Here is a 12,168-nt window from a genome sequence, read left to right on the forward strand (position 1 = left end):
GAAACCACTTGGTGCTTAGCAAAACTTTTTAAAAAATTATATAGCTCCAATTAATGGTTAAAAATAGGCATGTGACATCCGATAAGTATGGCGTTTGATCTCTGACTTACTCCCTCCATCCAGTTACATTCCAGATGAATCCTAGAGGGCCATTCCAGGCTAAAAGTATTCCTAAGCATACCATAATGCCACAGTAACAAGAGGCTTTGTGTGGGTTGGCATCTCACTATAGAGAACTCTTGCTGAGATGAACCATCTGCACTTATCTACACAAACACACATAATACTGTCCTCAAACAAAGCCAAGGGCACTGCGGCTGTATCCTCTGAAGGATGTTGTAGGCAGCTGAGCCAGTACTTGCCAAATGCCCATGTATAAATCTCCATAGATATACAAGCTAATTCATTCCAGTGCCTTCATTCAAAGTGACATAGCTATCTCTAGAGGAGTTGAAGAGATTGTCGGCAGAGGTTCCCTTACTGTTAGTGCTACAGTCTGTCTGTCTGTCTGGGAAGTCAAAGGGTGTTTGCTGTGGATGCAATCAGGATATTATTTTGTGTGGCAACTGTGTTTAGTAAAGTTACACTGACCTATCAAAACCAACACTTTCCACAGTAAACATATTAAGTGTAGACACTCCCAGAGGAGCCATGACCAGTCTGGTGTCCATGACACAAATCCTCAGGTATTTAGAGATGGGTGCCTGTTTGTCACACTTTGCCAGGCCTTGAGAACGTCTGATCTAGCAAGCTGAAAACAGCCACCCTACAAGGTGTTGTGGTGTTCTAGGTGCTTAACAGTCCCCTTGTTTTTAAAGGTCTAGACAGTTTGCTGAGCCTCTGGGTTACCATGCACTACATTCTGCTTGATAGGTCCCAGGTTGTGCAAACTTGCCTTAAAATACATGTTTACATGTTTACTGCAGGCGATACCTGCATGACACCAGTGCATAGTCTCGTGGTAAACACAGCCTCAATATAATGCATGGAGGGCTCTTAGATTCAGTTCTCCTTCAGATATTCTATAGTACTGCAAGGGGGGTCATTTGCTCTCTCTCCAAGAAAAAGAAGCAATCCTTTTCTTCAAGTATATCCTGTGAAAACCTTGTTCTTCCTCAATAACACTCTTTCTTGCAGCATCTTGTGTGGCCCTGAAATCAGATCATCAGGAGAAGCAGCCAAAATATTTCTGTTCATGCTTAGCTGCTTAAACTGAGAGCGCAAGCACACAAGTGAACTAAAACCAGCTTGTGGGGTCATTTCTGATGTACAGGCATGTCAAATGGTGGATAAAACTGACTCTCTAAAGAGATTCCTGCTTCTTCTAGTTTTCATGAAACCCTCTTTAAGGAAGAAAGGAAGCTGATTAATCGCCAGTCTCTGAATGAAAAGAAAATGCTTAAAACCAGGAAAAGAAGAAGGATACCTGGAAGGTGCGTCTCTTTATGACTGGGGGTGGAGCCAGCCGCACTGAATTGAGAAGAGGCAACAGCTGAAGAAGACCGAGCCAGGAGGTCACAGGGCAAGGGCCAAAGGTCACAAGGCAAAGGAGGTCAGTAGGGCATCAAAAGTCATACAGAACAGCCAATGAAGAAAATGGAAAGGGGGTGGGGAAGGAAAACAATGAAAGGATGTAATGAAAGTAAGTCACAGTTCAGAGACAAGAATGAAGGGCAATGGAAAAGGTATCTGTCATTGGGAACCTTTTGGCAAGCCTCTTGAGCTCTTCTATGTTCTATTTTAATATTTTGAACATAGGCTTTGGTTTTATTCTTCAGGCTTCAGAGTACTCTAGTTTTTTTTAAAAAATACTTTCTAGTTATATAACATGGAAGAGAAAAAGCTGATTATGCTTCTGCTGTGTATCATTGCAACTAAGCATAGCACTTGCTACCCTCCACACCTGTAGTCTCTAGGCAGAGTACTTCTGCTCTAAATTTGCTTCTTGACTTGTTATTTGCACTTCTCTTGCACTTGCTTCACCCAAAGTCTCCATTCCTCACTGGTTGTTTTTGTGCTCTCCTTATTACCAGATATAGTTCATTTCTTGACCATTCTTTTTTGTTGCTAGCTAATTCCATAGCAAATTTGCTAATCAATGCAAAGGTTATTCTGATTACAACAGATATTCTCAGCAAACCATTTTTCATCCCTTAGATAGGCCAAACTGTATTAGAGAAAACTAGTCATTATAGTAAAAGAAGTGTGCCTGCTTTTTTAAAACACCCCCTCCCCAGTGAAAATGGATATGAAGAAGGCATCTTTTAAAATTCTGAAGGGATGAATGCAGAATAACTTGAAGACTTCATTCCAACAAGGAATCCAGCTCTACATCTTGGCAGAAGTTTCACTCCCTGCCAAGTCCAACTATAGGAGATCTTTCTCAGAACTCATTCCTTCAGTGTTCCAAACATGAACTTCACATGGAGGTCATTTCCCTCTTCAGTTTTACCATACCTGACCTCACAAAAGTAATTAGTATGCATGAGATGCATTTCTAATTTCAGCACCTTTCCAAAGTTTACTCCACATCATTCTACATTGCGTGTGTGAGCGTGTGTATGTCTTGCCTCACAACTGTCTCTATGCGTGTCCATTTTAAATCCAAAGCCACGTGTTCCATGCTACAGATATCCATTCCACCTCACAAAAATGACTCCAGGAATACAAACATATTTATGCATATCTATGCATATTCTGCCTGCCAAATATTCAATGAACTGTTCCAACCGCTGCAAATGCTTATCCTCACTCTACAACTAGAATCACTCCTGATTTTCACTAGTATATTGTGCAAGAACAATCAGGTCTTGCTAAAGCTCAGAAATGCAGATGCCTGTAATTTCTTTTGAGGCTGAGAGGTATGCCTGCAGGTCTCCCATGACAGCAACTGTGTACACTTCAGAGAGTACACTTTCTTCCCCTTTTTTATGGCTGCTTGCTCTTTAGTGCAGGCCAAGTTCCAGTCTTGTTGCAAAACTGAAATGTCATCACAATATTGCAGCACTGCAACCCAGTCATTCTGGGCAGCTTGTTAAAAATAGAAGACGTGTTGTGGTGGTAAAATTGGAAGAGCAATGGTTGGATTAAGAAGGCCACAATCAACAGCAGATCCAAAGACCACAGAGGGGCTCAGTCTGTGAATCACAGAAAAAGACACTGCACATTCCCTGTAATTCTTAAGAGGCGACAAAGTCAGCTGAATTTTGGGAAGCTGTAGCCCTCTTCAGGTGTTTTTCTCCACACAATCTCTGTTGCGCAGAAAGAGACACACACAGCAGAGCCACGTGTGCTTCCTCTGCCCCCACCACCACACCACACATCTGCCTGTCCCCACCACCATCAACATGTTGGGGGAAGATCTAAAGCAGGGTGGGAACTGCCTGACAAGCACACAGGCTGCCCTGTGAGTTGGAACCCTGAGTGCTCCTGAAGGCAGCCTCTGCATGCTCAGCAGGCATCTCCCCTTCAGACATTCCCCCAATGTATCAACACTGTGGGGACAGTATAGGGTGCGGTGATGCATGCAGACAAGCACATGCAGCCCCACTAGTTCTCTTTATGTGACTGAGACAGTACGGAGATAAACACCTGAATAGGATTTTCATATTCCATCTGTTCTGTGTGAGGTGTTGGATCTGAGCAAACATGAGGAAGATTTGGAATGCCATCCTTAGGTCCGGCTGTATTCTTCTGATGTCTCACCTATCCTAATAAGAAGCATGGGAGTATCTAGGGCAGGTATGAGGAAACTGTGGCCTGCCAGATGATGCTGATCTCCAAACTCTTATCAGCCCTGGTCAGTCAGGAATGAGGGGAGTTGTAGTCCAGAAACATTAGGAAAGCCACAGGTTGCCTGTTCCTAGCTCAGCTGTTAGAGCATGGTGCCGATAATGCTAAAGTTGCAGGTTCAATCCCCATATAGGGCAATTGCATATTCCTGCATTTCAGGGGGCTGGACTAGATGATCCTGAAGGTCCCTTCCAACTCTATGATTCTATGATCTAGGAGTGCCTTTCACATGTCTTATAATCAACTGTGAAATTGCTCAGCAGAAGGGACTCCTCTTGAGGCAAGATCTAAAAACACAGACAAGGCAAAAATAGTGCTGATCAGTTTAAACCTTCAAAATCTCGAGTTGGGCCGCGAATGAAACCCTGGGGAACTGCTGCCAGCCAGTGTAGACAGTGCTGAGCTATATGGAACAGTGGCCTGGCTCAGTATGGCAGCTTCCTATGTTCCTAAATAAATCTTGAGATGACAGTCATTAACGACTATTGGAAGTTGAGCTCAGGATAGTTCAGATGGCATGACTATGATATACAGAATGTTTTTCTTTACATCATTTGCCTTTTCCCACAGTGAAAAACTGAAGTCTGATGGTAGCATATATTTTACACATTTTCCTTTATTGGAGGGGAGGGGGTAGCGTCCCGCAGGTATGTTATTGGATCTTTTGCCACTGAGAACATGCAATATTGGATTCATCTCCTTGGCCTTTTGCAACAGGACCAGTTAAACCCTTTCCCCACAAACCTTCAGTGTAAGGATCTGATTAGAACGCAGGGCTGCAAGTGTGGTGCTTAGGTATTCCTAGGGGGACAGTGGAGACAGAGCAACACAGAGCTGGGTCAATTTGATTCTCTATACCATCAGCAGCAAAATGAATTTCACCAACTCCTAAATCCAGTCCGAAGACAACTTGCAACCCCTGCCCAACCCTGTTGCCTTTTTTACCTGTTTCAGTTACCTCATCTGTCCTCAAGGCTTGCATTGTGCAATGCATACATAACCTCTTGATGCATTCATTTCCTTCGTTGAGAGCACAGTATCAGCTTTCCTAATTTGTTGCTCGACGAACAGGCTAGGGAACTACATAACAGTGGGGCTGGATCCTCAGTCCTTGCTTTACTGACAGTGGTAGAGGAGGGGAACCCAGGCCAAAAAATCAGTTCATATGCCACAGACACAATGGTAAGAAACCCATTATTCAGAAATCCTAAGCAAGCTAAAACAAGTATCTGGGCTATTCCTTCCTCTTTTTGGAAAAAAAATAAGTTTGTTATTATGGAACAAAGAAATTAATTGCCTTCCTTTAAGATCCATGGGGGTGGGGGACACACCTTACCGTTGATAATTTGCAAAGTATTGCTGCCTTTAAGGGCAACGCTTAACAAAGATGGAAATTGTGACCAGTGCCCTGAGTCCATCCAAGATTTCCAGGCAGCAGGATAGGCCTAATCTTCTTGTCTAGCACCTCTCAAAGTTCAAAAACCATGAATCTGCTTAACAGCTTTTTAAAAAAGCATAACTTTTTAATGACTTTAAGAAATCATTTGGCTCTGAAGTCTTCAAGAACATTTTTGGTATCATCTTGAGGCCCAGTGTTGTTTTTAAAAAGAAAACGAAAACCTTTAAGTTCCTATAATTTTAATTAGAGTTGGAAGCTAAAATCTCAAACTTTGCTGGCTACGGCTCAACTCTCGGGTTCCTCACCCCCAGAAACAAAACATAGGCTGCTGGTTAGTTTAGAATGTAGCAGAGGAAGGCTCAAGGCATACTCCCGTTGCAAAGCTTTGCCAGAGCTTCTCCACCTTAATCTATTTGCTCATAGGATGTGGATCATTATTATATTTCCTCTTATTATGTAGATCTCCTGTAGCTGAAAGCACCATCTGAGATGGGAAGGTATAATTTCTTAAATAACAATTCCAAATATCCAACAGAGACAGTAAGCCACACTATTTTTTTCTTTGTGATCGTATGGTATGGTCAAGTCCTCTTTACCCCTGATTAGTTTCTCAGTGTTTTAATAGTCTGTGGACCCTCCTTTTCATCTTGATCAGCACTGGGAGAACTTGCAAGGGAGTGCAGCTGAACTCAGAGCATTGCTCAGGCAAACTATGCTTCTAACTTAAAAATAAAAAGCCCATAGCAATTGACTGACACTGCTTTTCTAAATAAATATACTTGGCTCTCTGTTGTTGTAATTATATGGGCCAGAACACACAGCCAATCAGCCAGCCTTTGTTCCCTGCATCCTTCTGCCTCAGATACCTCTAAAAGGGTCATTATCTGCATCCTGCCATCACTCAGGATCCTGGACAAACAGAACATCTATATCTCTCTGGGATAAGGGCCAGATTTTAGGTATATTTATTAGGAGACTTCTCAAATGCTGAATATGAAGTATTTAAACCTGTGTCCCTATAATAATTTCAGCCCCAATGTATGCCTTTCTGGCTGAGATTTCTGAATTGCAGGGGGTTGGACTAGATGACCCTCAAGGTCCCTTCCAACTTTACAATTCTATGGTTCTAATGCAGAGAAACTGGGCAGAGCAATCCTAACTGGCAGATCTGCTAGCCAGATGGAGAAATTGGTGAAATATTTCCCGGAAAACTCTGCACTCACTGTATCTGCCAATAGTCAGGTAATAAAATATCTATGTGGATGGGGGGTGGGTGAGGAAAGGACTGCAAGAGCCAGTGATGAACTCTAAGAACTCTTAAGTTCTATATTTCCATAAAAGCCATCCAAATAAACAAGGGATAATATGCAAGGGTCACTTTACAAACAAAATAGAAGAGTCTGCTTACCCTGTGTGGATAATCTCCACATTGACCCTGCAAAAGTAGGAGATTAAAAGAAAATAGTTTACATCATGTATGCTGTAACCAAAATAGATTCGTGGAGACAGGTTCATAGCAGGTGCATTGCTGACTTGAATGCATCCATGTCAGTGAGGATAATGCTGATTTAAGCATCCTGTGGTCTGGACTTTGTCCATGGATTCAAATGTGCAAAGGTGACATTATTTTCAAAAGCAACTGTGGATATTGAGACTATTGATTCAGGGCACATGAATATCCAGGAGTTCCAGGTTGTTTCAGCTTCCAGATTCTAGAAAAACCTGCATTTTAATGTGACTTAAAATCCTCTTTAAGAGAGCACACGACTATTTTAGCCTGCCTTGAACACAGGTATTTCTAGAAACTGAAACCCAAACCAACATGGAACTCCCTTTTTATTGTAGGTAGAATGTTAATTCTGCTAAGCTCACCTTTTCTCCTTTTTGTCCAGCGGTTCCCTATAGAAAGTAGAAGACAAATATAGAGTCATGTCGCATATATAATGGTAATAAGGAATGCCAAAAATAAGTGTCAGCAGAAAGTATGTACAAGTAATTACTCACTGGTTGTCCTTTGGGACCAGCTGGGCCCTTTGAGGGGAGGAAAACCCAAGCAGAGGTTACATCAAGTGAAAAACAAAGTGAACAATATGATGAATACGACAGCACATGATGTAAGCTTCAGATAAAACTTTGGCATTACAGACAGGAAACACAGGCAAGCTGTAACCCCTTTTGCGATAATTCTCACCCAAACCTTTTAATTCCATAATCAGGTATCCTTAGGATCCTCCAAGTAACATATCTTAATTGGGCCTGTTACAGATGTCATCTACTCCATGTACAGATGTGGGAAATCTTTCTTTCATGGTGATGTTGCACATCAATTAAATATCCTTACAGCATGTGCAGTTCCCATCAGGAGAGACTATCCACTAGTGACATAGTTACCAGGAACATTCAGCAGTGTGGGCGGTGGGATGCATAGTCTGTAGGAGTAGCACCACCAAAAGTAGGGATGGGGGAGGAATTCAGTTCTATTTGCATTTAAAGACGACAGATTCACACTTTTCAAAACAATACTGTGTACCGAAATGGATATCCTAAGAAAGTCAGACTTATCCGGATTCTGCACAGCAGTTCTCCAGCCAAACAATGTCTACAAGAATGCACAGACTATATATGCATAAATGCATATATTAGTGACAATAAAAAAATCAAATATGCATTTTGCTTCGAAAAATGTGCACACTGAGCAAAAATGCATTTAGAATGCACATGAGAAATTTGCACAAAAATGCTGACAAATTTTCTGGAGGGCTTAAAAAAATATTCCAATGTAGAAATGTGGAGACTGAACTTAAGAGTGGAAAAGTGAAGAACTGAAAGATACTGAAATTGACAGATTAACCCATTCCTAATACAGAAGAGTAAAAGCTTTTTCACACATGGGACAAATAAGTCTAAACTGTCCACTGCTTCTTGCAAAGTGGAGGATGGAATATTAGCTACTTCACAGCAGGGCCCCGACCTGTGAATGACAAGTGTGAAATCCACAGTGAGGTGGAGGTCTTATTGTCTTGCCAGCAGGTGGTGGCTCTGGCTCAACACCACTGCACCCCTTAATCTAGTTTGCTAAGGTATGCTGTGACATGTGCACGTCTGGTGAAATGATCTGGGTGGCTTATAAACAAAAATAACAGGTGCCCAATTAAAAATAAAATCAGCAGCATTAGCCTATTAATTAACTAAAAGAAAGCAACCAAAAAGTAGCAAAACAACAGCAACAACCCACATTCAAAGCACAATAGCACCCAGCTGCTAGTTGGTTTCCCAAACTTGGTTCTCCAGCTGTGTTGGACTACAACTCCCATCATCCCCAACTAGCAGGACCAAGTGGTCTGGGATGATGGGAATTGTAGTCCAAAAACAACTGGAGACCCAAGTTTGGGAAACACTGAGCTAGACTAATAAAAATCAGGCCATGATGTGAGATGTGTGCTAAATGTCTTTTTTACATTCTCTTCAAAGATAAGATAGTGCTCACATGACAAACTTATCTGAAGAGGGACCTGCATACATTTTTTACAGCAACAACAGGGTATGGCATACCTCTCATTTGCACACTATTCTGTGATATTTTGGCATACCTCTGATGCCTATTAGGGATACAGCTCTCTGAGAAAAAGTGATGGAGAAGTAAATCGGAGCACAGCCATAGACTTTAGCCTATTTAAAATCTCTTGTGCTTGGCCTCTTCCTTTCTGGTGTTTGGGATGCACTGAAAATATGCCTGGTGGAGACTTGCTCCACTTGTGACTCAGTGAGCTGAACACAGGCCACCAGAGGCTCAATAAAACGGTCTTTGGCGCCTGCCTGGAGCTTCCCTCCCTCCCCCCCTAAAAAAAAAGCATTTTGGTTTTCTCCAACACCTGGCTGGCCCACACAACACATGCCTGGTGGGCTGTGTTGACTTAGAGGGTCACAAAATATGTGCATTCCGCCCCAAAAACTTAATTTAAAAGAAAATCTCACAATCAATTCATCAGATACAGAAAGCACGGCATGTTTCAGCATCTGCCTGCAACAAATAATGTAGTGAAAATATACTATATTAAGAGAGTGACAATTAATTTGAACAGTGGGGTTAAATTGGAATTCTGTAGGCTCTGGGCCAAAGCAAGCAGAAGCTTGCCAGACCACAGGCCTGTACTATTTGATAGATTGTAGGGTGGGATTATTTCATTAACTCAGAGAGGAAGCAAAGTATACACTATATCCTGTGGTTCGCTCTGCTTTAGACACAGGGTAAAACTCCAGCTTCGTAGAAAATAAAAGCATGACTCGAGCAATCCAGGAATCGAAGCACACACTGAAATGAGATACTTTGTAAAATAGGGCCAATACACACAGGGTGGCAGCAGAATTAACAAGGTGGATAAAATTTATGGACCAGGAATTTAGTATGCGAAAGTGTGTCCAGTTACAAGCAAGATAGGCTAAATGGCCTGTATCTGGCTAACTCTGCTTTCCAAGTTATTGACTTGAATAATTTTGTGAACAGTTGATTTTCAAAACTGTGTGGGTTCCCTGACAAGTATTTCTGGGTTTTTTTTAAAAAAAAGAAATCTGGATAATGAAAACAGGATATCCTAACACAGTTTCTCGGCACTCAACCCCATTCATCTCAAACAGCACAGTCCCGTCCCCCCGCCCTATCCTTCTATTAAGTGCATGTTAAGTTGGATGGAGGAGGGGTGGAGTGATGTGGAGCTACCACCTGATGGTGAAACAATCAGATGACCCAGTTCACCATGCATTTCAGACTTGCCAGTCACCCAGCAAATCCTAATTATCCCAGTGTAGCTTAAATATGAAAGGACTTAGCAAAGCAGTCACAACAAGGAACAGTAAGCACAAAGGCAAATTAAGCCTTGTTGAGTCATGAAGCTAACTAAATTTACGGTGACTAGCATCATGGAAAGGAGAGAGATACCTTGGCGATATTGTGGGTTTGGTCCCAGGCCATCAGAATAAAAAGTGAATATTGCAAGAAAGCGAGTCACACAATATTTTGGTTTCCCAGTGCATATAACAGTTATGTTGATAGTGTACTGTATTCAATGAAGCCAGTACCTCCTGGCTGCAGGGTCAGGAGGAGAAAAACCTGGCTCCAGTCCTACCCACTCCTGTGGCCAGAAGAGGGACAGCAGCAGTTTGCCTAGAAAATTTCCCTTGATATTAGATGTAGAACTGATTTGCCTTTGGTATAGCTACAGATGCAGCTCGATTCCACAAAAATATGGAATCCAGACGAGGATTTGCAGGTCCAGCTATGACAAAACCACTGTACCAGGTATATTCACAAGAATCTGGAGTTCTCTTGCAAATTTAGAGCAGGAATGGGGAATATGAGGCCCAGGGGTGTCTATATGCCACTTGCAACTCTTCCTGGGCCACACATCCTCCTTAGCTGCATTCCTTTCCATCCTTGCTTCGCACCCTTCTTGAGTGTCTCTGTCTGGTAGGAATATGTCCTTGAACAATTTATGTTTCTTGCTTGGAGAATAGCAAGGGGAGTGTGTGTGTGTGTGTGTGTGTGTGTGTGTGTGTGTGTGTGTAAAGAAACTAGCCTTCTGCACACTTTTGCCATTGGCATTTGACCCCTGGAAGGTCTCCTAGAAGGGAATGCGGTTCTCAAGTTGTGGAAGATTTTCTACACCTGTTCTAGAGATTTCATTGATGCTATAAAGCCATACCACACATGCACAAAGGACTCCTGTGCAATGGTGATGTCATACCCTACCTTGGCGTTGCCAGAACCTGCCATATTATGATAAGTTTGGTGGTGGAACCATGGGAGGAATTCAATGTTGCACTCTTCTAATAGATCTGTCAGTGCAAGTATTTCTGCTTGCCAGACAGAACACACACACCCCCCGCTTTTATCTTGCACGCATTGCTCTGGGGTTCTCCTGGCCCATCCCCCCACCCCCAGAGCAACAATCTAAATTTCCCCATTGGCGTCATTCTTTCAAAGAGGAATGTCAAAGATCTAGATATCATTAAGAAGTGACAGTGTTTCCCCTATGCAGAGCTTTCTGAGAGCTACGCCTACAGATTATGCCTTCCACCGTGTCAAATGGTAGAGACAAACAGATACCAGTTTCACAACAGATTTGCATTTGTAATTTAAAGCAGGTGGAGAATGTAATCCATTATGCACCGAAATGTCCTTTATATGATAGTACAAGGGAAAATTACTGAGAAATATTTTGTCTAGTTTAACATCCTGACCAAAAAATTATGTGTTTTCTCTTTGGAGTTGTTTATCCATTTGTTACATATAGAACAACATTGTATGCTTTAGCTGCAAGCAAACATCTAACAGAAAGAACTAGTGTATTAAAGGAGGCCATGCCTTAGGAGCTTTAAGAGTGTATTTAGTTTAATCTTACCTTGAATTCAGTTTTACTCTAATTATGTTTAAATATTTAATATCATTAGAAGGTACTTTAACTTTCTTATTATACAATGCTTTTATTGTTTAGGGATTGGAATTTTTTTGAGTTTATTTTTAAAGTGGTCAAGGCTAGTACAATAAATTTGTTGATGATGACCCAATAACCTAGTGCTGCTTACAGGGTGGGGTGGGGTGGGGGGTGGAGGTCTTATTTACAAATTTGCCAGCAGAAATCACTTTCTTGCTTTCATTGCTAGAGTAGGAAGATAAAAGAATGGGAGTTCTATTCCAGGTAGGGCTGCCATATGTCCGGAATTTCCCGGACACAGCTGGGATTTGTCCTTCGAAAATGGTGTCCTGGTGGAATTTTCAGAAACTGGTTAAAATAGCCAGGAAAACCCAGGCGTATGGCAGCCCATATTGGAAGTGTTGCATTTTTGGTGAATTTCTGAAAAAAATACAAAACAAAACAAAACAAAAGCTTTAAAACTCAGCAACCTTTGTGTCCAGATTTCCACTTATTGAAATATGGCAACCCTAGTTCCATTTTGAAATGAAGACTCCACAAACCCGC

General features: G+C 41.9%; 1 protein-coding gene across 44 annotated transcripts in view; it reads right to left on the reverse strand.

Moving 5' to 3' along the window:
• COL13A1 (collagen type XIII alpha 1 chain) overlaps positions 1–12,168 on the reverse strand; it is a gene marked incomplete at its 5' end in the record, with an annotated part of 85,221 nt that overhangs the window by 52,407 nt on the left and 20,646 nt on the right. For 37 of the 44 annotated variants that reach the window (XM_081913117.1, XM_081913111.1, XM_081913108.1 and 34 more), the window contains 4 exons: positions 1,427–1,492; positions 6,600–6,626; positions 7,064–7,090; positions 7,196–7,222. In XM_081913117.1, the coding sequence (XP_081769243.1) occupies positions 1,427–1,492; positions 6,600–6,626; positions 7,064–7,090; positions 7,196–7,222 (147 nt within the window). Of the gene's footprint in view, positions 1–1,426; positions 1,493–4,536; positions 4,594–6,599; positions 6,627–7,063; positions 7,091–7,195; positions 7,223–12,168 lie in introns of all 44 variants that reach the window. The other 7 variants (XM_081913141.1, XM_081913140.1, XM_081913145.1 and 4 more) reach the window with 2 other exon arrangements.

The sequence above is a fragment of the Podarcis melisellensis genome, assembly GCF_964234715.1.
Source record: "Podarcis melisellensis genome assembly, chromosome: 5".
In the NCBI taxonomy this organism is placed as follows: domain Eukaryota; kingdom Metazoa; phylum Chordata; class Lepidosauria; order Squamata; family Lacertidae; genus Podarcis; species Podarcis melisellensis.